Source organism: Centrocercus urophasianus, unplaced genomic scaffold (assembly GCF_019232065.1).
Source record: "Centrocercus urophasianus isolate 14NV4802_14NV808 unplaced genomic scaffold, USGS_Curo_1.0 seq_73, whole genome shotgun sequence".
NCBI classification, from domain to species: Eukaryota; Metazoa; Chordata; class Aves; order Galliformes; family Phasianidae; genus Centrocercus; species Centrocercus urophasianus.
In genome coordinates this window covers 9,522,215-9,546,130 of record NW_024885344.1, presented here as the reverse complement: position 1 = coordinate 9,546,130, position 23,916 = coordinate 9,522,215, and the positions used below count along the sequence as shown (strand labels likewise).

At 46.3% G+C, this 23,916-nt stretch overlaps 2 protein-coding genes across 5 annotated transcripts in view; one reads left to right on the top strand and one right to left on the bottom strand.

The window, feature by feature from the left end:
* The window catches only part of DENND5B (DENN domain containing 5B), a 110,942-nt gene extending 103,655 nt beyond the window's left edge, over positions 1-7,287 (bottom strand). Inside the window, exon 1 of one of the 2 annotated variants that reach the window (XM_042838087.1) lies at positions 7,176-7,287. In XM_042838087.1, coding sequence (XP_042694021.1) covers positions 7,176-7,287 — 112 coding nt within the window. The remainder of the gene's footprint in view (positions 1-7,175) is intronic. The other variant, XM_042838085.1, reaches the window with a different exon arrangement.
* A 250-nt stretch (positions 7,288-7,537) lies between these two features.
* ETFBKMT (electron transfer flavoprotein subunit beta lysine methyltransferase) lies at positions 7,538-23,626 on the top strand. 3 transcript variants are annotated; one of them, XM_042837657.1, is made up of 4 exons: positions 7,538-7,662; positions 19,835-20,238; positions 21,291-21,421; positions 22,738-23,626. In XM_042837657.1, exons 2-4 carry the CDS (start codon positions 19,943-19,945, stop codon positions 23,100-23,102), a joined length of 792 nt encoding a protein of 263 aa, XP_042693591.1. In that variant the 5' UTR covers positions 7,538-7,662; positions 19,835-19,942; the 3' UTR covers positions 23,103-23,626. The 3 variants fall into 3 exon arrangements, with proteins under 3 accessions (XP_042693591.1, XP_042693592.1, XP_042693590.1); XM_042837658.1 differs by lacking the exon at positions 7,538-7,662 and adding an exon at positions 18,879-19,278; XM_042837656.1 differs by lacking the exon at positions 7,538-7,662 and having other exon boundaries at positions 18,879-20,238.
* The last annotated feature ends 290 nt before the right edge of the window (positions 23,627-23,916 follow it).

The window sequence follows — 23,916 nt, the reverse complement described above, 5'->3', positions numbered from 1 at the left end:
ATCGCTTTATGCATGAAAATAGCTATGCATGGAAATGAGCTTATGTATATAGCAGCTAAAGAAAAAAATGCAAATTTATACAGATAATTTCAACCATCCATGAAAAGCAGCAGCCACTACACACCCACGGCAGTTGAGGTTTGGTTTTGTTTTGTTTTTTTTTTCATTTCTCTCTCTTTTTTTTTAATCCTATCATTGTTTACACAAAATGGTATTTCAGCTTAAGCCACCCCCCCCTTCCACATGTTAGCCTTTAACATGACAAGAGAACACCAAAGAGGGGATAGAGGGAGATTCTACCCTTTGTGCTATACAACCCACTACTCACACAGTTTCAAAGCCCAGTTTGACTCCATTGGATAAACAGTTTGTTTAAATAGCAGCAACAACAACAAAAATAAATAAAAATCAATACCAGCTCCCAGAATCATTGCAATTTGATGAACAATATGGCTGCAAAGCTAAGTTCATGCCCTAAGAGGGGAGAAAAGCTTGCTTTACAAGAGCGGCACCACCCCTGAACACAAAACAAGAACTGGTGGCATTTTTTGTACAGAACATTGAAGTTTGTTCTCCAGTCAGAGGTTTTCTTTGCAGATTCACTAAAACCACTTCCCCCTAATACTGTACTCTGCCAAGAGTTATTTTTTTCACTGTCACTCAAAGCAGGTCACTGAGATCTAGCAAAGCCCTTCAGTCTACTCTACAAAGTGTACGTTTTAGCAATGGAATACTCCTTCCACTTCACTCTTTTGAGCATCTGTGCTGATGTTTTGAAGTTATTGTTGGTGGATTTGGTTGAAGTGCAGAAGAATGAGGAAGAAGCAAGACCCCACACCTTGAAGGAATATGGCTTCACATTCCCAGACAGGCACTTTCTTTTTGCCTAGCACACCCCAATCAGAAAGCTCTCCATTTAGATATGGTGATCAGACCGCTCAGTGAAACTGTGTTTGACTCCAAGCAAGGAGCACAAATTATGTCATTTATATTTTCCATGCTGATAACGTAACAGAGGCTTCTTCAGGCATCCCAATATCTGACACCTCAGCAGCCTGACACATTAGTCATCTCCTAAGTATCTCTTACTGCGATGACCCATCACTGTTTCTTCCCTAATTAGTTCTGAGATTATGTATATAGCTCATGAGACTACGAAGGCCCAATGTTTGCTGACGCAATTTGTTTTTCCTCAGCGTAACATTTCCTACCAGAAGCAGAGATAGATAAGGAAAATAAAAACTGAATTTTACTGACACCCACAAGCTTCATGTATTTTGACTGCTACAGTTCTCAGCAGGCCGGAGAGCCGTGACATCCTCACATCACTGCCTCGCACTGCCACGTTTCCTTGTGCTGTTTGTTCTGCAGGCATTTCAGTGGTGAGCTCCATGCCTGGCCCCAAGGCCTCAGGGGCAGCACCAGGGTGCTGGCAACGCTCCTGCAGCACTGGCATGTCACTGGTGAGGACACCGAGACTTCTCAGGCAACAGCTGAGCACAGAAATCAATGCTGGTCTCATGCTGCCCTTAATGGCGCTGTTGTATGTCAGGTCTCTGCTCCAGCAGGCCGCAAAGACACCATCTCACCTCACACCTCTACCAACAGTTTCTTGGTTTAGCATTAGCAAGTCAGGGCTATCAATACAAGAAGAGATTTTCCAGCCCAGTCAATTGGTTGGTTCCTTACTTTCAAAGGAATACAGTATGCATTTGCTTTCCTTTGAGTTTTTATAGCTAGCATTACACCAGGGGAGAGGAGCATTCCAATCTCTCCGGCATGTATGAGGGATAGAGAATGAAACCCATACTACTAAAGCATCACACCATTAACACATCACAGCCATTACCAATTCCACAGATGGTCTGTTATCCAAGAGAATCACTCCTTGTTGAAGGTTACCATAGCTGGCTATCAGGCTTGTCAATAACATTGACGACCCTTTATAAGTAGCTCTGTTTCCTTCATCTGCAGAGTTTCTTATAGAAGCTAAGTCTTCAGTGAATAGTTCAGAAATTCTTAAGAAACAACGTGTTGTCTTACAATGGAATTCTGTTTTTCGTCAGTTAGCAGAAAACTCAATTTAAGAACAGGCCATTATAGCAGTTGTCCATGCTGCCACTTTTGAAGAAACAGAAGAGAGCAAACCCACTGCTTTCACTTCAGAACTGAGCCAAGACTGCGTGGCAGCAGGGATTATCTCCATGCTCTTCAACTAAAATAAATAACAGTTTACTTAAACAGAGCAAAGTCAAAAGCTTTGGCTTTATATTATAAAATCTTAACCCATCTTAGATTTCTATCAAAAGGATTTCCTACATTAATATATCCTGTTTCCATCTTATTAAGGTAAGTTGGCCAAAGGAAAAAGTTATTTGCCAGCAATTCCATTCTATTCCTCATCCATGAAACTTGCTTATTCCACAGCAAACCCAGAAGATTTAGTGCTACATTTGAGCATCATGTCTTAATGAAAGGAGAGAATGTTAGTCCCAATCCTTCTGTAATGGTCAGAAATCCTAAGCAGTCTACAGCCTTTCAGTATCTAAAGGGGGGCTATAAGACAAAAAGGGACAGTCTCTTCAGCAGGGTTTGCTGTGACAGGACAAGGGGAAATGATTTCAAACTAAAAGTGAGATTTAGACTGGATGTAAGGAAGAATTTTTTATTATTATTTTTTTTATTATTATTTTTTATTTATGGGTTTTTTTGTTTGTTTGTTTGTTTTTTTTACACAATCAGGGTGGTGAGGCATTGGGGCAGGTTGCCCAGAGAGGTGGTGAATGCCCTTGCAGACACCCAAGGTCAGGCTGGACAGGGCTCTGAACAACCTGATCTACCTGTGGGTGTCCCTGTTCACTTCAGGGAGGTTGGACCAGATGGGCTTCATGGGTCTCTTCCATCTGAAACAGTTCATTATTCTATTACAAATCCTTCTGAGGTGCACATTAAGATCTGTTAAATTGTACATGAGCCATCTTCTGCCCTGCTCGTACAAGTCTCAACCACATGCATGTCACTAAACCTGGACACTCCCCCCATGCATGCTTTGCAGTGCTCTAGACTGCATTTTAAAAATAAAAAGCAAAACTCCCATAGCTTGTTTTTCATTTGTCACAATTGAGTAAGTGGTGAAGAGGAACTGCAACTGTTCAGAAATTCCTTGGTCAAGGGAAATTCATTAATATATTTTCAGTAACCCAGGAAAAAAAACCCAATCCCTTATTTTGAAAAGGGTCATGCACACATGATGTTGCATCAGTGTAGTAATGCCACCACATTTTTCTTGTTGAAGCCTGGCCCTCCAGCATGACCTGGTGTGGAGGAAGCCAGGTGAAGAGCCAGGCTTGCCGCAGCCAGGCTGTGCAAATGCAAGAGCACGCAGGTGCCAAGCACACACAAGAGAATACAAGCTTTTGGCTTTCTAAAAATAAAAAGCCTGTAGACAAGAAGCACAGTTAGCCAGACTGCAACACACACAGTTTGTTTTTCAGCATTATGAACTCGGATAGCGTTTCATTGTTGAAGGAAATTAATTCTCAATGTCTGACTATTTATAGCAAGAGGTAGAAGCACTGATTAGTTTCCCCACGATGCTTGACAAGCCCAGTTAGCATGACCATAGGCTCTCCCAGCAGCTGCTGGGCTGGGCACAGCGAGGAAATAAATAGCTGATCTTAGAAGTGGTAAAGCTCTCTATAGCTTTACAGTATAAACTGAATCACAACAATAAGATACTGAATCTTCACACACCCGTCAAAACCAGACAGTGTGAAACATTTTGCTGGACTAGATAAAATAACTGGAAATTCTCCTAACTGTAAGCACAGTGCTGAAGTAATTTGGAAGGTTTACGCATAGGAAAAGCTACAGTGTTTTATTTTACATAGCAAGACTCCAGCAATATTCACCCTCCTCAGCACAGAGGGCATCATCCCACAGAGCCATTCAGGCCCCCAAGCTGCACCCTCAAAACCCCTCCACTGACAGTGACCTCTACAGAGCTCAGACCCATTCTTCCATTTGGGAACAAAATTTCCCATGTTTCCTCTGAACCCCACGTTCCTTCCCTCACTACAAGGCATTGCTTTCTCTTTGACTGACTCTCATGTATTCTATATTTTTTTGTTTCTGAATCGTAGGATTTAGAATTTACGTACGACTCTTCTACGAAGTTTAATACATTATCAAAGCAAAATGTGATGGCAGCTACAGCCATGAAAAACCTTGTGCCTTGCACACACACTGGAAGTATGAAAAATCACATTAATAGAAACAGTTTAACAAACTATTAGGTATTTTTCTTTAAGGCAATGTTAAGTATTTACTATAACGCGTTCATTCAAGCATGTGCATTTTGAAGGCTGTTGGTCTCGAGATGAGTATACCTGAAAGAAGTAGACATGAAGACAAAAGCAAACTGAAATACATTTTCTATCAGCCCTGAACATGAGAGAAAAATCATTCTTCATCCTTCTTAGTGGAGTTCAGCAGCACAGAGAAACCAATATTGAAAATGTCATGCTTTTCAAGAAATTTCATGTCAAATATACTGCTTTCCTTTTCTGACCACTCTAACTGCTCAGCTAACAGCTTCCCTTCCTCCCTCAAGTCACCAGATTCTTCTTCCATCCTTGGCTGAGAGCTTTGTGATAGTGCCACAAGTGCTTTGATGGCATTATCATCCATACGTTCCTTTGTTGCGTGCCTGGAAGGACTACCAAGTTAGCAATAACTTTCAAAACTCTGGGGGAGTTGGACTAGATGACCTCCAGGGGTCCCTTCCCACTCAGAAGATTCTGTGATTCTGTTATGTTCTATGAAAGTGAACTGTCTTAGACAACTACACGAATTCTCTTGCAGCCAGCTGTGGAGCAGCTTTGCAGGCAGCTCTAGCCCAGCCCTCCAGGAGCTGAAAGCCCTCTGAGGATCTATAACTTCTGCTTCCCCGCTCAAGGAGAGTCCCTGGGCCTGCAGCTCACCTCCTGCCCTGCTCCTCCACCCAGCACCTGGGCCTGGTGAGAGCTTGAGCTTTGTATGCTGGAGCTGTTGAGGGACACCAGTGTTTGCAGATAAGCAGGTTCTTAATTACCTTTTTTTCTTTCTTTCTAAATTAGAGATGATCTGCACAGCAGCTGAAGTGACAGCACTCCTCAAGGAAACAGGACTTACCTCAGCAGCTTCTTTATGCACAAGGCTGGTGGCATGGAAAGCCATCACAGATACAATTCAATACCAAAATAACAGGGATCATTTCATTCCAGAAAACACTGTGAAAGCATTTGTAGAAAGAAATAGCCTCATTTGTGGGTGTCCCTTACAGAATGGTCTATCTGCTCCTATAAACATCTTTCTGCCTGTATATTCCTGTTAAGAACTGAATTCTTGTAGCCTCATTTTTGGCACCTGTAACAGTGTTTTATGATACCTCCCTGGTGCCTGCCTATGGTGGCATTAGCACTTCCCGAGCTTTAACAGAAACATTTTCTCAGCTACGTCTAAAGCCAGAGTTAATTTTTGCAGGGCTGCATTACATGCTGCCTCACAGCACTGCCTGTTCCTCTCCAGCACTTCCAACTGCTCAGCTCCCAGCTGATAGCAGAAAGCTCTTGTCACGAGTCCCTAAAAATATACCATGGCTAATAGCAGTCCCATCATAGTTCTGTTACTCTAATTCTTCTTTTGCTACATCCCAGCCCTCCTAGGCATTGATGATGCCGTCTCGAATTGCTACCACCAAAAATTCCTGAATGCTTTTATTACCCAATAAGCTTTAAAATCCAATTGATCTTGCTGGAATCTCCTAAGTTGCCACAGAAGAGACAGAGCCAGGGCACTGTGCGAACCTGCAGTGCTTCCCAAGAGCACACCTGTACATCTTGCTGGAAAACTGAGCAGAAAGCAGCAAAAGGCACATTATGAAGCCCAGGTCGTCACTGGGGAAGGCACACACTGCTGGCCAATGCTGCCTTAAAAGCGTGCTCTTTTCAGAAAGCAGAATTCGAGGCGACTCAGAGTTGCCCACACCCCAATAAGCCACATTATGCAAATCAAACCCTGCATGCCATCAGCTGGGCGAAGGCTCACAAGCCAGGCCATTGCTATTAAAAGCAATAAAACCAAAACACGCAACTGCGGTCACCCACACGTGTTAGAAAACAAACAGCTGGCAGACTGCTTGGCTAATGCTTCAGCCCTGAGCCCCCAGGGCTGCCTCAACTGTGCACTCAATGCAAAGACAATGGGAAAAGACACAGACACCTAAGCGAAGGAAAGGCTCTGTGGCACTTCAGGTGCTCATATCGCCCTTCTACAGCCAGCATAAACGTGAACTTCAACCAGGGTGCATGGGTCAGCAGTGCAGATCACACAGCCTCCCTCTTATACAACACAAGGCCATGTCCTTCCCGCTGCAGCACCAGAGATCTCACAGGCCTCATCACCTGCACCTGTCCCGTGCAGGTCCCTTGCCTACAGTAGGAGCGCATATGGACAGTGGGACCTATGGACCTCAGTGCTTACAGGCTCCTAACTCAGAGAAGAAACATTCTGCTTCTATGCAATTATGCCCCATCACTAAGCTTACAGTCAGCCCTGCTTTACACCTAAAAAACTGTCTTAAATGTTTCCTTTTAGATGAGCACAGTGACATTCAGGAGAGAATACAGTCTTCCCCAACATGATGTGCTCAAATACAGGCATAAGCTCTCCAACAATAAACATTTTAGAAAACGCATGAGCATCTCCATGATCCCACAGTAACAGTCTCATTCTTGGATCTGTGACATTTTTGGGGGTGGAGAGCGAAGGATGCGGGAAGACTATTTCCGAACAGACAGAAGACGTGAAAGAAAGGCAACCGGCGATGCAATAGCATTCATTTATTCGGTTCTTCCCACATCCCTCCCTCCGGTTTGCAGCACACAACGGGGAAGAACACGCATTCTCTCGGCACCAAGCTCGGCCGCGGGGTTCCGCAGGGTTCCGCAGCAGCCCAGCAGCGGGGCCGAAGCTGCCGCCCGTGCCGGCTCCGCCGCACGCGGGCTCCCGGACCGGAGCCCGGCCCCCCCGCCCGCGTCCCCCGGAGGACCGGCGGCCCCTCCGCAGGGTGGGGGGGAGGCGCGGACATTTTGCGGCAGCCGCTCTGCTGCCCCGCGCCGCTACCGGCCGCTCACCTGCCAGCTCGTCGGGCTCCAGCCCACTCTCCGCGTCGATGCCGCAGAGCACGAAGTAGTGGGCGAAGCGGCACGGGGCCGCGCCGGGCCCGGGGGCGCCGCTCCCGCTCATCCCGGCGGCGGCGGCTCCGGCTCCCTGCGGCAGCGCGGCGGGCTCACGGCGCGCCGCCCCCCATCCCCGGCGGAGGGCACCGGGCGCTGGCGGCGGGCGCTGGGCGGCTCCGGCGGGCACCGAGCGGTAGCTCCGACCCCACTGTCAGCTGAGAGGGGCGGGCGGCAGGCGGTGCTGCGCTGCCGGTCCGCCCCCGCGGGGCTTTTAAACCCTGCGCGGTAGCGGCACCTCCCGCCTGGGCGCTCCCAACCCCGTGCTGGGTTATGGGGGCGGCGTGACTCGGAGCGGGGGGCGGCTTCCAGACAAAAAGCGGCGGGCGGGAAGCGGCGCTCCGGCTGTCAGCAACGTCTTCCTGTGGGAATGGCGCTGAGGACGGTGGGTTTTTGTTAGGCGGAAGGTCCGAACGACAGAAGTAAGCTGTGGAGGGCGGGTGATGGATGTGCGTGGGGCAGAGAAGGTCTCCGCTCGTGTACCATAAACGGCTTTCATCATATCGTGCTTATCATACAGACAGCTGTCTCCTTGTTGCATACACAAGGCAAAATCTAAAGCACTTCTTCATTCTCGGATTGCCTGAGATTTAATAACCATTGCACCGTGTCCAGGAAGAAATCAGTGTTATCCTATTTGCATTTGTACAGCCCTGCTGTAATGGTCACTCTGTGTCAAAGCCCCGGCAGACAAATTTGGGGGCAGCATCCCCTTCTAAAAGGACTTAGACGATTCTGAAGTTCTGAGACTGTTTTTTTCAATCTGATGAGCTCCCTGCTCATGTTCAGTAATTCCACTATCTGTACACTTTAAACAGGTTGTTTGCAGAATGCAGTGTGCTATTTCATCCTTCTCTGACAATCTGTTAGTCTCTCTCCATCCAACGAGCCATGCTTACATTACATTATATTCTTATATGATTGGTATTTGTCCTTATACAACAAAACGCTGGGAAAAGGAAATGCCTCCAAAGAATTTGGCATTTCACCTGCAGCATAGGCCATTAGATGGAGGCATGGAGAAGAACTGCTGCTTCCCACCTGCTGGCAACACAATGGCATCTTTGCTCTCTCCTTGCCTTGGATTCACAAATTATAGGCCCCTTTTACGTCTCATCTTTCTCTAGTGTTCTACTGAAAATAGGCAAGAGCTGAAACAATTTCCACACATTGGAAAAAGAAGACCTCAGTCATCTATCACATCACAGATTCTGGTGGCTGCAGTGCTCAGTGTGGCAAGCCAGACTGTTCCAGATCTAAGTAGGAGTGTTCTGGGAGCCCAGATATGTCCTCGACTTTGCACTGAGAGCCAGGCTATTTTATTTAGTTTGGTTTGTTTATTAACTTGTACCTGTCTACTCATTGGGCTCTAGGTCAGAGGGTAAGAGTTAAGCCAGTCTGACACTCATTCAACTAATTGCTCTCACTGTGGAGCACCATCACCTTGTAGGTCTCCCTTTTGGAGGACCTCAGTTACATCAGGACCATTTTCTTCCTGGCCAGAGGTGACAATTTCCTCTGCTCTGGTATGGGGCTGCTCTTCAACATCTTCATCAGCGATGTTGTCAGTGGGACTGAGTGGACCCTCAACAAGTTTGTGGATGACATCAAGCTGTGTGGTGTAACTGACACACCTGAGGAATGAGATGCCACCCTGAGGGACCTAGGCAGGCTTGAGCAGCGGGCCCAGGAGAAGCTCATGAGGTTCAACAAAACCAACTGCAAGATCTGCACCTGGGTCGTGGCAATCCCCACTTTCTGTACAGGCTGGGGGATGTAAGGATGGAGCGCAGCACTGCCAAAAAGGACCTGGAAGCGCTGATGGATGCAAGCTGGGTGTAAGCCAGCAATATGCCCTCACAGCCCAGAAAGTCAGCCGTATCCTGGGCTGCATTAAAAGTTCCTTCCAACTCAAACAATTGGACAATTCTGTGAGTGGATACCTGCTTACAGCTACTTTTTTGTTTATTTTCTTTCGCAGAAAACCAAGCCTAGCCCCTTCCTTCTTCTGCCCAAGTACAAGCAGCTGCTCGTGGGGAAAGATCATAGGGCCTTTGCTTCAAGCCAGCTCAGCAGGGCAGGGTCCAGTTGTTTTGCTGCTTCGCATCACCCAGTAGAGCTCTGTCTCACCCTATGCTCTGCTGTGCCATAATTTCTTCACACCTTTTCTGCAGCCAGAGAAGAGGTGGTGACCAAAAGGGTTGAGGTGTGGGGTGCATTTTGGATGATCAAAGTTAGTGGGAAATATGATGATTTTTTTCTTTCACTAGCCGAGGGTTTCAGAGTTCCACAAGGCATGATGGATAGGCTGGATGTCCCACATCCAAAATGCATTTATATACATGAAGTGCCTACCACCATACTGATAAACATTCTTTGGAACCACTCTGATGGCAGAGGTAAGAATAATCCTGATGAAATGAGGCTTGGCCCCAGGACAGCAGAATACAGAGCAGTGCCAGAGCAGAAGGAGCTTCAAACATTTTCCTCCGAGGAATGGGGATATGGTAGGACTGAACTGCAGAAACTTTATGGCATAGACCAGATCACCCATGACCCTTCTGAGTTTCCTGTGGCCACGGCTTTGTCCCATCACCTGCCAGTTTTCCAGTAGCGTGACAGCAAGGAAAGATTTTAGGCTTAGCAGGTTTGTTCTTCCTTAGGCACCCGTGTCTTCAGCTGCAGGGAATCTTTCTCCCAGTGTCAAGTTTTTTCAGCTTTCCCTCTCCTTTATCTCTCAGCCAGTCTTCTTTTTTTCAGAATCTGTTAGTTTAAATTGGGTCAAACGCTAACAAGCCTTAGTATCCTTAGGATCTGCCATAAGAGATCAGACTACAGGTCTGTCAAGCTCTTTGTCCTGCTTCTGCAAGGAGTCAATGCCCGATATTTCAGAGAGGTGGAAAACCCTGCTATTTGAAGGGTATCTCACTTACCCTTGCTGGGATTCTGTTGCTTCACATTTTATTTAACTCAGTGTTCTTCAATGAATTGGAAATCATACTGCTGGTGATGGATTGCTCAACTCCTTAACATAACTCTATAGCTTCCTGCATACAATCTTTCACCAGCTGCCAAGCCACATTGATTTTCCATTGAAAGCCTCTCTTCTTTTGCTCTAATACCTATATACTCACAAGATTCACAAGATCTGGTCAGGTAGAAGAGAGGGAAAACAAATAAGATGAAAATGAATGTCTGCTGTGCTCAGAAGGACAGTTCTCTGCTTTTAGATGACTTTCCTTTGGGCTGTTTGCAGTGCTGTGAGCTACTTCACAAGACGCAGAGCACAAATAGCTGGAAGAAACAGGCTGCTCATAAAGATGGACTTTCTGACTGACACTAAAGCCATCCTAGGCTCAGAGCAAAGGAGAGCACACAGCAGAAACAGAGAGAAAAACAAAAGCAGCAGTGAATCTCACAGCAGGGTTCATAAATAAAGCAAATTTTATTCTCCAAGCTTATGCAAGAAGACTGCTTAAAACATTGGAAAGGTATTTGCTGCCTCAGGCTTTAAAAGTAAGCAAACCAGATCAGTAGCCATAAGAAAAGCAAAGAACATTTCCTCCAGCACAATTCCTTGTTACTTGGAAAGCAGATACTGCAGGCACATATTCTAATATTAGATCAAATTATAATACCATTAAAGCAAGTAGCTCGTCTTCTATACTGGCCTCATATCTATAAAGACTAAGCTTGAATAAAAGCACACCGCTCTCCTCTGTCACACAGTATAATTATTATTCATACAGCAGAATTACAGATAACGAAGCAAAAGACGACTTTCCTGCATTTCTGCCACAGGATCTCTGAAGCTTCTGTGATTTGAAATTTAAATCTTTAAAATCTGTAATTCCCTATTGTAGCTCATTGCATTTTATTCACATTATGTACATCCATCACACACATGCCCTTACACTGCAATCACATATAGACACTCTTATCTGCTTTTGGAGAGGATCCTTGGCAGAGAGGTTTTGCAAGGTGACTGAAATGATTGAACAGCAGCCTGCACCTTCTTTCCCACTACTCCTATGTTCTCAAAAAACTGCATCCTTGTCCACTGTCTTGGCCAGAGCACCCAGTTCACCCTCGGTAAACAAATCCATGTTCAGCATCAGAATGATGAAAGCCCAGGGCTCCTGCCTGCCACTTCGCTCCAACTCTGCCTTTGATTTTACACTGAGTGTGCAAGACACAACTGATCTACCAAGAGACTGACTAGGTGGGCTGTCATCCTCGTCAAGCAAGGAGCAGGATCATACACAGCCATTACATTTCAGATGATTCAGCGCCACGACCCAGAGGTGAGAGCCTGTATTTTGCTCTGTGAGGTTTGCCCTCTGCTCTCTTGTCACAGAAGACGCACAGGCTGCGATAAAACCTAATCAGCAAAGTACGCTGCTTGGATAAATCACCGGCTTGTCATGCATTAATGGAAGTGCTGTGCTGCGAGCATCAAGCTAAAGCACCACGCCGATTTCCATCCATCTCTGACAGCATCACTCCCTCGCTGCATGACCTTGGCCAAATCCCCCCTAGCCGCACCAAAGCGGCAGCCTGCTGGAATCAGGTCAGCGCGCTCCTCAGCTGCACTCAGGAGAACGGAGCCAACGCTGCTGCTCCGCTGCCCCGACATCTGCCAGGACAAAGCTCTATTGTTTGGCAGGCGGCCCCGCTGGCGTCGCACCATGGGCAGGTGCACCTGCCTCTAAGCTCTTACCCCTCTGATACCAGTGCTCCAGCATCCAGCGGCTTACTGTGTGTTTGCCTGGGAGAGATCCAAGGAAATAAAGGAGGTACACGTTGCGGCAAGGGGAAAGGCAGGAGAAGCTGGATAGCTGCTTGACCACATGTCTGCAGCGATGCTGGCTGCGATGGCTGAGGCACAGCTGTGCCAGTGGTCGGTTCTCCCAGTTAGACCATCTCTGGCACTGGGAGGGCTTCCATGTATACCTCACTAACAAAATTTTCCTTTATCTTTGTTTCATAAAAATCAGGCCAGTCCCATATCTGCCGATACCAGTGGGAGTGCTAACCAAAGCTATATTTTCATGCATTCTGGACAAAATCTGTTCCTAAACTGCACATAAGCTCTTTGTCAAAATGCCTTTGGCCCCCGTACAAATGTAATTAGAGTCTGATTTCAACTTCCCTGATTTCAATTTCCCAACTTCCCTTTGAAGCTCTATTCACTAAGAAGTGCCAGACACCCCACATCTACATTACAATGCATCCTCGCACACTTGAAAGCCCAAGGGCGTGCTAGAAAAATCCAAATGCACCAAATCCATAGCCAATATATAACACGAGACCAAGGACAGATGAAAAGTATTTCCTGAAATGAATATGCATTGCGAATTATTTCCCTGTTTAGCAAGGACTGCTACTTTGCTTTGTGCTGTTATAATACATGCTGAGATCGTCACAGTGGTGTTACAAATCTAAAAGCACTTCTTGCAAATTAAAAGCACTAAAGGGTCTGCTTCATTTTCCCTATTGCAGCATGTGCTTTTTAGCAGACGTCTAAACATTTATATTCATAGGTTCAGTCATATCTCTCTACCACTCATTCCCCATGCCAGATAACAAAATTTTGCCTTGAAGTACTTTGCTGCTTAGGATTCTTTCTACTGATGACAGCTTTCCTGCACTCATACTTTTGCTTAGAAGTACTGGAGTTCTGCTCTGAGCTCACATCTAACAACAGAACAGAGATCAAAGCAGCTTGCTTCTCCTTGAGGATCATGTTTCTTAGTGACTTCCTTGCAACCCAACAGCCACAACTTATTTAAACCCGGATCCATGCTGAGCAATTCCAGTGATTCCTGTCAGGCACATCCTTTGGGGGTGGGAGCATTTAACACCCTCTGATGTGGCAATGGGCTCAGTGCCTCCCTCCAAGCCAAAACACCACCGTTAGGGGCAATCCCAGGAGTTTTCCTCAGGACAAACCAGAACTGTCCCGTCTCCCAGTGCTCAGCACTGAAGGCGAGAGAGCAGCTGCAGTCTTTGCAGCCAAACACAATGGCTGTGCTGCACGGTCACAACAGCACCGTCATTTTCTACTAGGGCTGGGTGCAGCTGATTGCAGGAGACCTGACCCCTCAGCTGATAGAAACAGAGCTGTGAGGTCACCTAGTGCCACACTGGGGGTCCTCTGGACTGAGTGTGCTATGAGGAGCACACTGTATCACATCATCTGCTGCCAGGATAGAAACCACTGTGCGCTGCTGAGGTACCCAGTCAGTTTGGAGAGGCCTGAAGTACACAAAGACCATCCTCAGTTCAAGCTGTTCTGTAAGCAAACCCTATGGATCCGGCCAAGCATGCATTTGAAACCTGCCAACACAAAAATGGCAGAGTTGCCTTTATCCTAAGAATAGAGTTGCCAAACAGCTGGAGGGTACACCTGCATGGCTAAGCACAGTCAGGAAAGCCAGTGAAACCAACACAGTAGATATCACCAAACACTGATGACAAGCCTGAATACTGGGACCTTCTCCAGTGCCTTGTGACCACTCTGTACCCTCATGTGCATAAATAGTAGCTCTTATGTGCTTGATGATGTTCAACTCACACTCCAACACATTGATGAGTGAGCCAGCTGGAGTTGCAGAGAGCTGTATTTCCACTCCTCTGGGCAGTGGTGTAACCTCTTTCCATGTCCTTTGGATACAAGTGCAAAATAGCAAAGAGCAAAGCTGCCCTGATAGAGCAGGACCCTGCCATACAATTAAATTTCTCGAGGAACCTGAAATACCCCAAAATGTACATAGGTTGCTCCAAAAATAATGTATCCTATTTATTTCTATGGAAATGACAACAGATACAAAGAACACAACAACACTGATAGAGCAAATCCTCAGCTACAAAACACTATTTTTCAACATAATCACCACCACTAGCTATGCATTTTCACCACTGATAGATAAAAGCCTGCATGCCACACTTGTAAAAATCAACAACAGTGGAGCTGACCCGCTGCATCACTGTTGAAATGCACTATCCACTGCTTCTGTTTGCTCACATTCACTGTTTGGTCTCCATAAATGTTCAACAAGTGCTAATGAATGTCACTGGGTGCCATATTCTCCTCAAGGAGGAATTCAGTGGCATGCTTTTGCTTCATACCTACTTCCAAGTCAGACGCCATTTTGTCAGACTGCCCCTCTGTTGCCATCTGTCATATGGTAACAACATATAATGGAATATTGGTGGGAAGGCTTAACCTCTACTGCTATACCACCAACATCTGTAAATATAATAAAACAGGAGGCATTATTTTTGGAACAGCCCTCTTAATAGCAAACATCACCCAGAAGAGGAGACACATTGTATTCAAAATTTCCCCTAGGAACTCTCCTGTAAGCATCATGCGTCTTGCATCTGCCTCAGGTCTCCATCAATTCTTCTGTCCCCAGATCCTTACAAGGGCCTAAATGTTTGTCAGATCACCACACAGAAGGTGAAAAGAGGAATTCAGCTGATGCCAGGCTCTGAGATCCAGCATGAAACATTCTGTGCAGTTCTTTGGCCCTGGGGAAATGCAGAATAAATGCAGTTCACTGCCTCCAGTGAACTGATGCAGATCCTTGAAAACTTTATTTGCTTATCTTATCCCTGCCACCAGTGTGTTAGCATTGCCCTCAAAAAACAGACAACAAAATGTACTACAGCATCAGGGTTTATTTCTGGAGGAAGCTGGAGCGCTGCCTGGAGAAGAGAGAAGGAATTAGTCACAGGTTTGAACACACTAGTGAATGCAGCCTGCCTGGCAACAAGCAGGGCTGAGCCTGGGAACCATTGGTTACTTTAGGACCCCAAGCTGCTGTTCTGTTCTCTTGTTCCAGACCGAACACTGACTTAGCCCTGTTTGGCTTTGTTTGTCCTGACTGGGAAACACTAAGGTCTAATAAATATATTGAAGCCATGACACTGGCAGATCACCTCTGGAACATCACAAACAGAGGGGCCGTAAGATAGCCCCGAGGAGGAGGAAGGTAGGGTGGATTTTCCTATCATAGGAAGCCAGGAAGGATAGGTACATGGTGAATGTCTTCATTTCATCCAAGAGGACTTAGACAGCTACAGACTGCCCAGAAGGAATTCCTCTTGTGTGAGCAGCTCCTCTGCATGCAGGTTCTATCATCTTCCTCTCAGGGCTTTGCAGGGAAGCACAGTTTGAACGTGACAGAACAGGAGCAACCACAGTTAAATGCTGAGATAGCAATCACAGCCATTCCTCAGCTCTATTTATAGGTCTTCCTCCTACCCTGAGCAGCTCTGTCCCACCTTGGGCCAGCTGCAGAGCTGGAGATACCCTAGAGCTTCCCACAGACCACTGAAATCCAGGGCCTGGCCATCCAAGATAGGATGTTGGAAACAAAAGCCATCAGCATACCTGTTTGTACAGGATGTGGTTCCATCGATAGGAAGATATTCCCACCAGTCTGGGCTGGTTTCTGTTTAATTTTCCTCCATAGTGAGGTTTCACTCATGCTAGCTGATTGTTGCAATACGCTGCTGGGAGCTGCAACCAAGCATCATTATTTTAAGAGATCTATAGGAATTAAGGTCCAGTTTTTCAAGGAGACTTCATCCGTTAAAACAAAACAAAACAAAACCAGGACTCATGCATACTTTAAAAAGGTACTCTCTAGTTTTAGTATCAAAACAAATATCCAAGCAAGTACCCTTGCAGGAGCAGGCAACCAAATCCAGAGCAGCACATAGCTGCATTACAAGGTACATCTTTCTTTTAAGAGCACAAAGCACAAACAATCTGACTCCATGTGTCTTTTGAGGCACTGTCCATGCAACACAAATGTTCTTCTGTCTGACTGTGCATCAATATGAGCAGCCAAGTGTGCCCTAACTACATATGCAGACAAATGAGAACTTCCATCTTTTTGGTCTTACCTCTGGGACCCCTAATCTCAGGAAGACTAAGTATGCATTGGTACAAGGAATAGATTAACTCAGCTTCAGCTTTTTTCACCTCATAAAATGCTGCACCTTGTGCTCCCCTGCCAGGATGCATCTGATGCCTTTGTGTTTGCCAGCTACTGCTCATTCCTACTCCTAACCCAGTGCAGCAGTGGGACAAGTAAACCTATGAAGAACTCACCTAGTGCTTTCAGACATTCTATATGTAATGTGTGATTTGTTTTGTCAGGTTATCTATTGCTCAAATGCAAAAGATGCAGTGATTCTGAAATGAATATATGTGGGCTGTACCTGAAGGCACAACAGAATCATTCAATTTCCTCTCCCTTACCTGTGCAGAACTCTCATTTTTAACTTTGCCTTAGCTACTAGCTGATGTGCCAGCTGCATTTTGGTAATGACTTGTTTCTGCACCTCCAGCTAACCACAAATTGATCTTCGCATGCCAAACCTTGGCTGCTGATACTGAGTTGTTAGGAAGAGGCTTTTTACAAATCAATAGCAGTCCGAGTTCATTCATATGCCCTTCTGTGAATTTCCACTCAGGTTCTTCCACTGCCATTAGTTATGGCAGTTGGCATTCCAAAAAGAGATCTGGAAAATGGGACTGGATTTTCAGATCTACAAATCAGGAGAGAAGGAACAAGCTGGGGTTATCACCTGGCTGCTGCACTGCAGGTCTTTCTTGCTTTGAGTTTAACTGAGTCATCAACTCCTTGATGAAACGGTGGCTACTCTCTCCTGCTTTCTGTCCCTGTGCAATTCCATTTCCTTGCTGCTAATTGGGTCAAACAAGATTTCCCCATGTACATGGGCAGTTGTAGCATCAACCAGTAATCCACTAATTCCCTCAAACACACAGGAGTCCCTGAAGTGCAACTCTACAACTGCCTTTTGAAAGAGTTGTATTTCTTCACCACCTACCAGATTGATGTTATGCTGTGATCAAAGTTGTCCTTGTTCTCAGAGCAAATTCCAGCGTAGTTAATTGTTTGCAGCTTACATCATGCATTTGATCAGCAGAAATTCTCAAGATGTCACTACCTATACTAAAGCAAAAAGCCTTTGAAAAGGAAAGAGTTTTTTCTCGAGGTGGACAGGCTTTGATACTTCCTGAAGTCATCAGCACAAGCATGTCTTGAGAGTCGAAATGGTTTACTCTGACTTTGTGAGAAGACTGGCAGCCACCACTGCTGTCAGAGCCTTTTAATATCACTCTAGGCAGCGTGTTGTGTGATAAAGCCATTATTGCACCCCAGCCAGGCACCTCACACTGATGTTGATATTGCTTCCTTGTTGTGTTACTGAGCTCTTCATTCCTAGCATATTGGTGAGCACCTAGAGGGCACAGGGACCCCTCAATCGCGTATTTAATGTACACTTTGGGGTATTATGAGTGCTTTCAGTGTTTTCCTTCTTGGAGCTGGAGGCACGGGTGGATGCTAGGCCCCGTCCTGTGATAGCAGACACTGGCTGCACTGGGCCCTGGTCTTTCAGGGCCAGCTTTCTCTGACACGCGGTACAGGAAGCCACGTTCGATGAAAGGTTCTGCTTTGTAAGATGCTTTTGCATCGGCGAACACATTTTAAGTGTGCTAAGGCAGCAGGTCACTAGATGGCCTCATAACTTAGGAGATGAGGGCAGATCCAGCTGAGGCCATGCTATTTGCGCTTAAAAACTAGCCACCCTTGGAGATCCATTTTGAAGCGTGGAATTTCATAGAACCAGAGAGACCTAGAATGGTTTGGGTTGGAAGGGACCTCAAAGCCCACCCAGCCCCAACCCCCTGCCATAGGCAGGGCTGCCACCCAGCAGCTCGGGCTGCCCAGGGCCCCATCCAGCCTGGCCCTGAGCGCCTCCAGCGATGGGGCACCACAGCTTCTCTGGGCAGCCCGTGCCAGACGTGACAGAATTCAGCTCTCCAGGAGGCGCGCGGCTGAGCTGCCGCTTTAAGGGGGCGGGGTGGGGGCGGGCGCGGCGTGGCGCTGCGCGGCGGGCGGAGCGGAGCGGAGCGGCGCCGGCAGCAGGAGGTAGGTGTGGGCCCGGCGCTGCCTGGCCCTGAGGCGCGGCGCGGTGAGGCCGGGCCCGGCGGAGCGGCCCGCGGGGTGCGCTGCCCGGTGCTGGTAACTGCTGGAAATGAATGCGGCGCCGCTCAGCGTCGTGACGGGCGGTGCGAAATTTAAGCTGCCTCATCAACCCTGCCGTTTTGCAGCAATTCATGGGGAAAACCAGCGCGCAGCGTTGTCTGGCCAGATTTATGCGTGTCATTGATTCTGGTTAATCTGGTGCTTCTCTCAGGCAGATGGGGCCTGGGTAGCTGTGCCTTCCAGAAGGAAGGCGTTCATTGATTACATTCGTTAATTACGTGGGCTTTGCTGAATAGCATTCTGAAGCGTGGAGCAATGAGAAACATTGTGACGGGTGCTTATTAGCAATACAAATACAAAGCCTTCAGCCAATGATTTAAAGATTTAACTAAATTGACCTAAACAGCGAGCACTATGGGAGTTTAGTTCTTAATTGCTTTAGGAAGCCATCAAGCAATAATTAGACTGCCCAGAGAAGCTGTGGTTCCCCATCCCTGGAGGCACTCAGAGCCAGGCTGGATGGGGCCCTGGGCAGCCGAACTGCTGGGTGGCAGCCCTGCACACGGCACAGGGTTGGGGCTGGGTGAACTTTAAGATCCTTTCCAACCCAACCCATTCTATGATTCTGTGAACTAAAGCATAGGCCAACACACGCACAGAATGCCACGTGAAGCACACTGACATACCATGCTCCCACTCTCCTTGCCTTCACTGCCTGTGACATGGAAACCAGCCCTGAGTGGTGTCAGCAGGTCCCTGTGGGCTGCTGTGCCCAGTCTGGATATCTTGGTTTCCAAAGGCAGCTTGGAATGCACTCAGTTTGCTTTCCCTTGTGTTAGCTTGGAGTGTGTCACTGTGGTTTCTCACAGGAAATGGGCTACCACAGTGGAGGTTTGCTTTCTTCTGCACCTGAGAGCATCCACGTGAGACTTCTGCACTGTAAGACCATCTTTAAAATACAGCCTGAGGTGCGAAAAATCAATTACGGTTGGTTCTTGAGCTGGTTTTAGATTTTGAAGCTGGAAGCCTGACTATTCTGAGGGAGAAAGAGGAAGGTCCACTGAGGAGATCCTTGCCTTTGATGTAAAAACATAATTTTCATATAAGGTCATCTCTGTGAGAAAGCTAAAAATTAGTGGCATCTCCCAGAACCCATAGTGATGATCTTTGCTCTGTCCATAGGTCTGTAATTCCAGAGCCCTGCTACCAAAACTAATGATGCTGTGGTAGAACCTTAAATGAGAGCAGCTTTCTCTGCCTGTGCCCTCAAGGCAGACGAAGATATTATAAGGCCACATTATCTAGCTTTTAGCTTTGTCGCTGACTGTTTCTCTCTGGGTATATTTGTAGCACTGTCCCGGATGGATAGCTTCTCTGTTACCATGTTTCCTGCTGGCCTTGCAGGCTCCCCAGAGCAAAGCGCCAGTTCTTGATGGCACAGCAGCAGCTGTACCTCCCCAAAGCCTTACCAGTACATGGTTCTGAAGCCACAGAAACATCATTTATGTCACGTTTTCCTTTCAGGAATCATCATCCATCACTATGAAAAACAGCATGCTGTGAACTTGCTTCAAGCCTTCTCCCTCATCAGCTGTCCCTGACCAGCTGTGCTCTGAGCTTGTCTTTGGGGACATGGCCTTCAGCAGCTGGAAACGGCTGCTGCTGTTGGGCAAGGCCTGCAGGAGGGGAAGCCGTGCTCTGCGCTGGAAGCGCTGCTGCCACTGGAGTGCTGGCAAGTCGCTGGACCCTGAGGTGAGAGCATTTTTGGAAGAGAACACGGAGGTGACCAGCAGTGGGCACCTGACACCAGAGATCCGGCTGCGCCTCCTCACCCCTCGCTGCAGGTTCTGGAGGGAAAAGCCCGACCTGTGGCCATATGGGGACCCGTTCTGGGCAATTTACTGGCCAGGAGGCCAAGCCCTGTCCAGGTACGCATCACTGAAGCCAGTAAGTTCAGTCCACTAACTAGCATCTCACCACTTGATTGTCCTATTATCTATGCACTCGTTTAGAGGCATTGGAAGTGTCAGAAATTAGCTGCACAATCTGAAAAAGGAATACGGGAACATGAGAACACACTGCTTCTTTAACCATCCTTGTTTCACAGCTGGCATTTCCACCATTCCAGATTTCATGCAACTTGCAATGTAAGACAGCATGTTAACCCAGCATGGCAGACAGCAGGCTCCAACACCAGCACAGTGTCTGTGCCAGAGGATACGTTGGTTCGACTGTCCTAAATGAGCACAGTCATGAGGGGTAACTTGAGAAGCATTCCACTGGAAACACAGCACTTGGGCCAGGCTGTGCTCTCCTTGTTACTGCAGGAGCATCACTGCAAGTGCAAGCACAGCCGCAGAAGGAGGAAGTGGAGTGCTTTCTCTGGTGGTCCCATCCATCCTTTGCCCTGGTAGTAAATTGGCTCTCCTGGGGGAGTGAAGGCTGCAGAGGGGGGACAAAGCTGGATTTCAGACCTCGCAAGAGAAGGTTATTTTCATTAAAACTAAGCCAGTTTCACTCACTGGTCTTGTATCTGCATAATCGAGCACCAAGCTGTGGGTGTCAAAGCTGTCTGGTAGAACTCCTTGTGATGAAGTGCAGGACGAGGGGCAAGGGATGTCAGCTCCTCTATGTGTCCCAAGGTCCTCATCAGGATATTCTGCGTCTTCACTCCTGGTCCCGGCCTCCTTGCTGCCATCTCACAATATCTGTTTTAGTTTGCAGGTAGGGTGTCTTGTTCTCCCAGCCTGGGTTCCTGGGTGTATGCACACAGATGTGTTGGGATCCAAGTTCTTGATTTTTTTGTATCAGCGGAAACAAATAGGGATCTATACAGAAGCTGCATATTTGGAATAAGTGTCCTTTAAGATACCATGTTTTGCTACATGTATGATGAGAACTTTTTCTGCAGCACAATATAGAAGCAAGAAACTTGCATATCTGGTTTATTGCTCTGACAGTTTTTTTCTTTTAAACGCAGGTACATTCTGGATAATCCATGTGTTGTCAAAGGGCGATCTGTTCTGGATCTTGGAAGTGGATGCGGAGCAACAGCAATAGCTGCTGTGATGAGTGGTGCATCTCAAGTCCTTGCTAATGACATTGACCCCAGTAAGCCCTTCTTTTCCTACCTCTGTGCAAAGATCTTTATTATTTTTACAATATATTTAAAACTTTTCCCTCATTCACTTGGCAGAATCTGTTTCCAGACAGTTTTAAGAATGCTAAAAAGAACACTAAAAAGGCTTTTGGCAGTACTAGAAGCTGGGTTGTACCACCCTTTCTTGCACCAAATGCATCTCCATAGCTCCTTAGAATGAATGCACAGCTAAGTTTCTATCAAATGTTTCTTATACATCTGCTTTGGAAGAGAATTACAAGTGAAGCTGTTGTCTTATAAATGTATTCTGAGAGATTTTAAAATCAACAGGTGTTTAGAGAGGAGACATGGCTTCATTTCTGTGCAGGGCATAAGGTGAGTAATCTCCACAAAATTAAGACACTGAGTCTTCACATCTTCTTCCACTTATATTCAATTATTTTTAATATATGCCTATCTAGTACGTAAGTCACACATACCTACTACATATTCATAGGATTATACCAGTACAAGATCACACAAACATAACTGAGGCCTCTGTGTCTGTGTGGGGGTCTTTGGTGATCATTTGGGGAGGTGTCCCCCTACTCACTGCATCCATGTTTGGGCACAGGCTTTCCCAACACACCTGGTCTCTAATGATTGGTCTCTGTTTTGGACTTGTGGCCGTAGTTCAAGGATGTTGCTCTTTTTATAGAAGTCTTGTGGGCAGGAAGGATGTTTCTCATAGATAAGCAGTACATCTGGAAGTTACAAGCAGAACTAGAACTTAATTTGGCAAAAATGGCAAATAATTAGTTCTGAGACATCACAGCTGGCAAGTTGGTTTCTGTAACCCAAAGAATTTTCCTGAGTTTCATATGTTAGGGCCTAGATTTTACCCTTCTTTTTTCCCCCAGGATTTGTTCTGCAACAGGTTGCCCAGAGAAGCTGTGGGTGTTCCATCCCTGGAGCACTCAGGACCAGCTTGGATGGGATCCCCAGGAGCCTGGTCTGCTGGGTGGCAGCCCTGCCCATGGCAGGGAAGTTGGAACTAGAAGATCCTGTCCAACCTAAGCCATTCCATGATTCTATTTGATTTTGGGATTTTTTCCCTTGTATTACTTGTGAAAGTAGTTTATTCATAATTTGATTATTCAGTGATTAAGGAGGAAGTATAATGATAGATTGAGATGTGAGGTTTAACACATAATGAAAGTTGTGGGAGTCTCTACATTAGATAAGCAAAAATACTTGTGATGAAAGATGGAACTTTTGTCAAACTTGCAGAGGGCTGTACAGTAGAATCCTAAAACAGCTTCAATTTTACTTTGTGACTGTTTTTCAGTTGCAGGAATGGCAATGAGTTTGAACTGTGAACTGAACCACGTTGCTCCCTTTCCCATCACCATTAAGAACATCATTAACTCAGAAGCTGGCAAGTGGGACCTCATTGTTCTAGGAGATATGTTTTACGATGAACAACTTGCTGATGATCTTCATCACTGGCTGAGGAAATGCATCAGGATACATGAAACTGAAGTGCTGATCGGTGACCCCGGCAGGCATCAGTTTTTAAGCCACAGCATTCACAATCAGTTGCGTAAAGTTATAGAGTATTCACTTCCCGAGTATACTAGACAAGAAAACAATGGATTAACATCAAGTATTGTCTGGAGTTATCAGCCCTCAAATAGCCTAGAAAGCTGTTAAAAGTGGCTCTCTAATGAACTTTGTCTCACGTGGCTGTTTCCTGAGTATATAAAATGGGAATTGAACGTGGAACACGTCTGTTGACACAAAGCAGGATGTTCCTTCACCGTGCTTATTTCAGTCATGTTCATTGAGGCTTTGGCTCTGTTTGAGGTCAAACTACATGCAAACTTTATTCAGCAAGGCGTGCTGAAGTGCAAATCCAAAGATAATTACACTTTGGAGTTTGCTTGCTTGATGTTTCAATCTGTGTTAATTTCACTCTTTGACACCACTGTGGAACATTTTAGATATCCAGTACACCCCGTGAAGAGAGAAGAGGGCTGTTGAGAGTACTGTGCTGCTTTCACACAGTTCCGCAGTAAAGATGTAGGTTATTGTGTTGTATATTTAATTCCAAGTGCCTTACTTTTTTTTTTTTTTTTTTTTTTTGGGTTAATCTCTTCTGAATGTCCAAGTAACTAATTTGAGGCTCCCCCTTCCCTCTAAAATAATAAAAAAAATAAATGCTGCTCTACCTTGAAGCTGTCAAGAACGATTATTTAGGAAGTTGCAACTGAATCCAAAACATGCTGCTTGTGCTGTAGCCAAAGTGTTTAATGACTAGACAGCCATAGAGTAACAATCCTTCAAAGAGAACATTTAAGCACATCTATGTTCTCCAACACTGCAAGCATAAAAAAAAAGAGTTGATTTGTGATGGAAAACAGACAGGCTGAGGCTGGAAGGGACCTCTGGAGATCATCAGGTCAAACCTCCTGCTCAACAGGGACACCCATAGCGGTATGCTCAGAGGACTCTCCAGGCAGCTTCT

What these genes read in the sequence shown, in the direction of transcription:
- ETFBKMT (XM_042837657.1), top strand. Translation starts at nt 19,943, where the DNA reads ATGGCCTTCAGCAGCTGGAAACGGCTGCTGCTGTTGGGCAAGGCCTGC. An exon ending in GGAGGCCAAGCCCTGTCCAG is followed by an intron (nt 20,239 to 21,290) that starts GTACGCATCACT and finishes TTTTAAACGCAG; the next exon opens with GTACATTCTGGATAATCCAT. An exon ending in TGCTAATGACATTGACCCCA is followed by an intron (nt 21,422 to 22,737) that starts GTAAGCCCTTCT and finishes ACTGTTTTTCAG; the next exon opens with TTGCAGGAATGGCAATGAGT.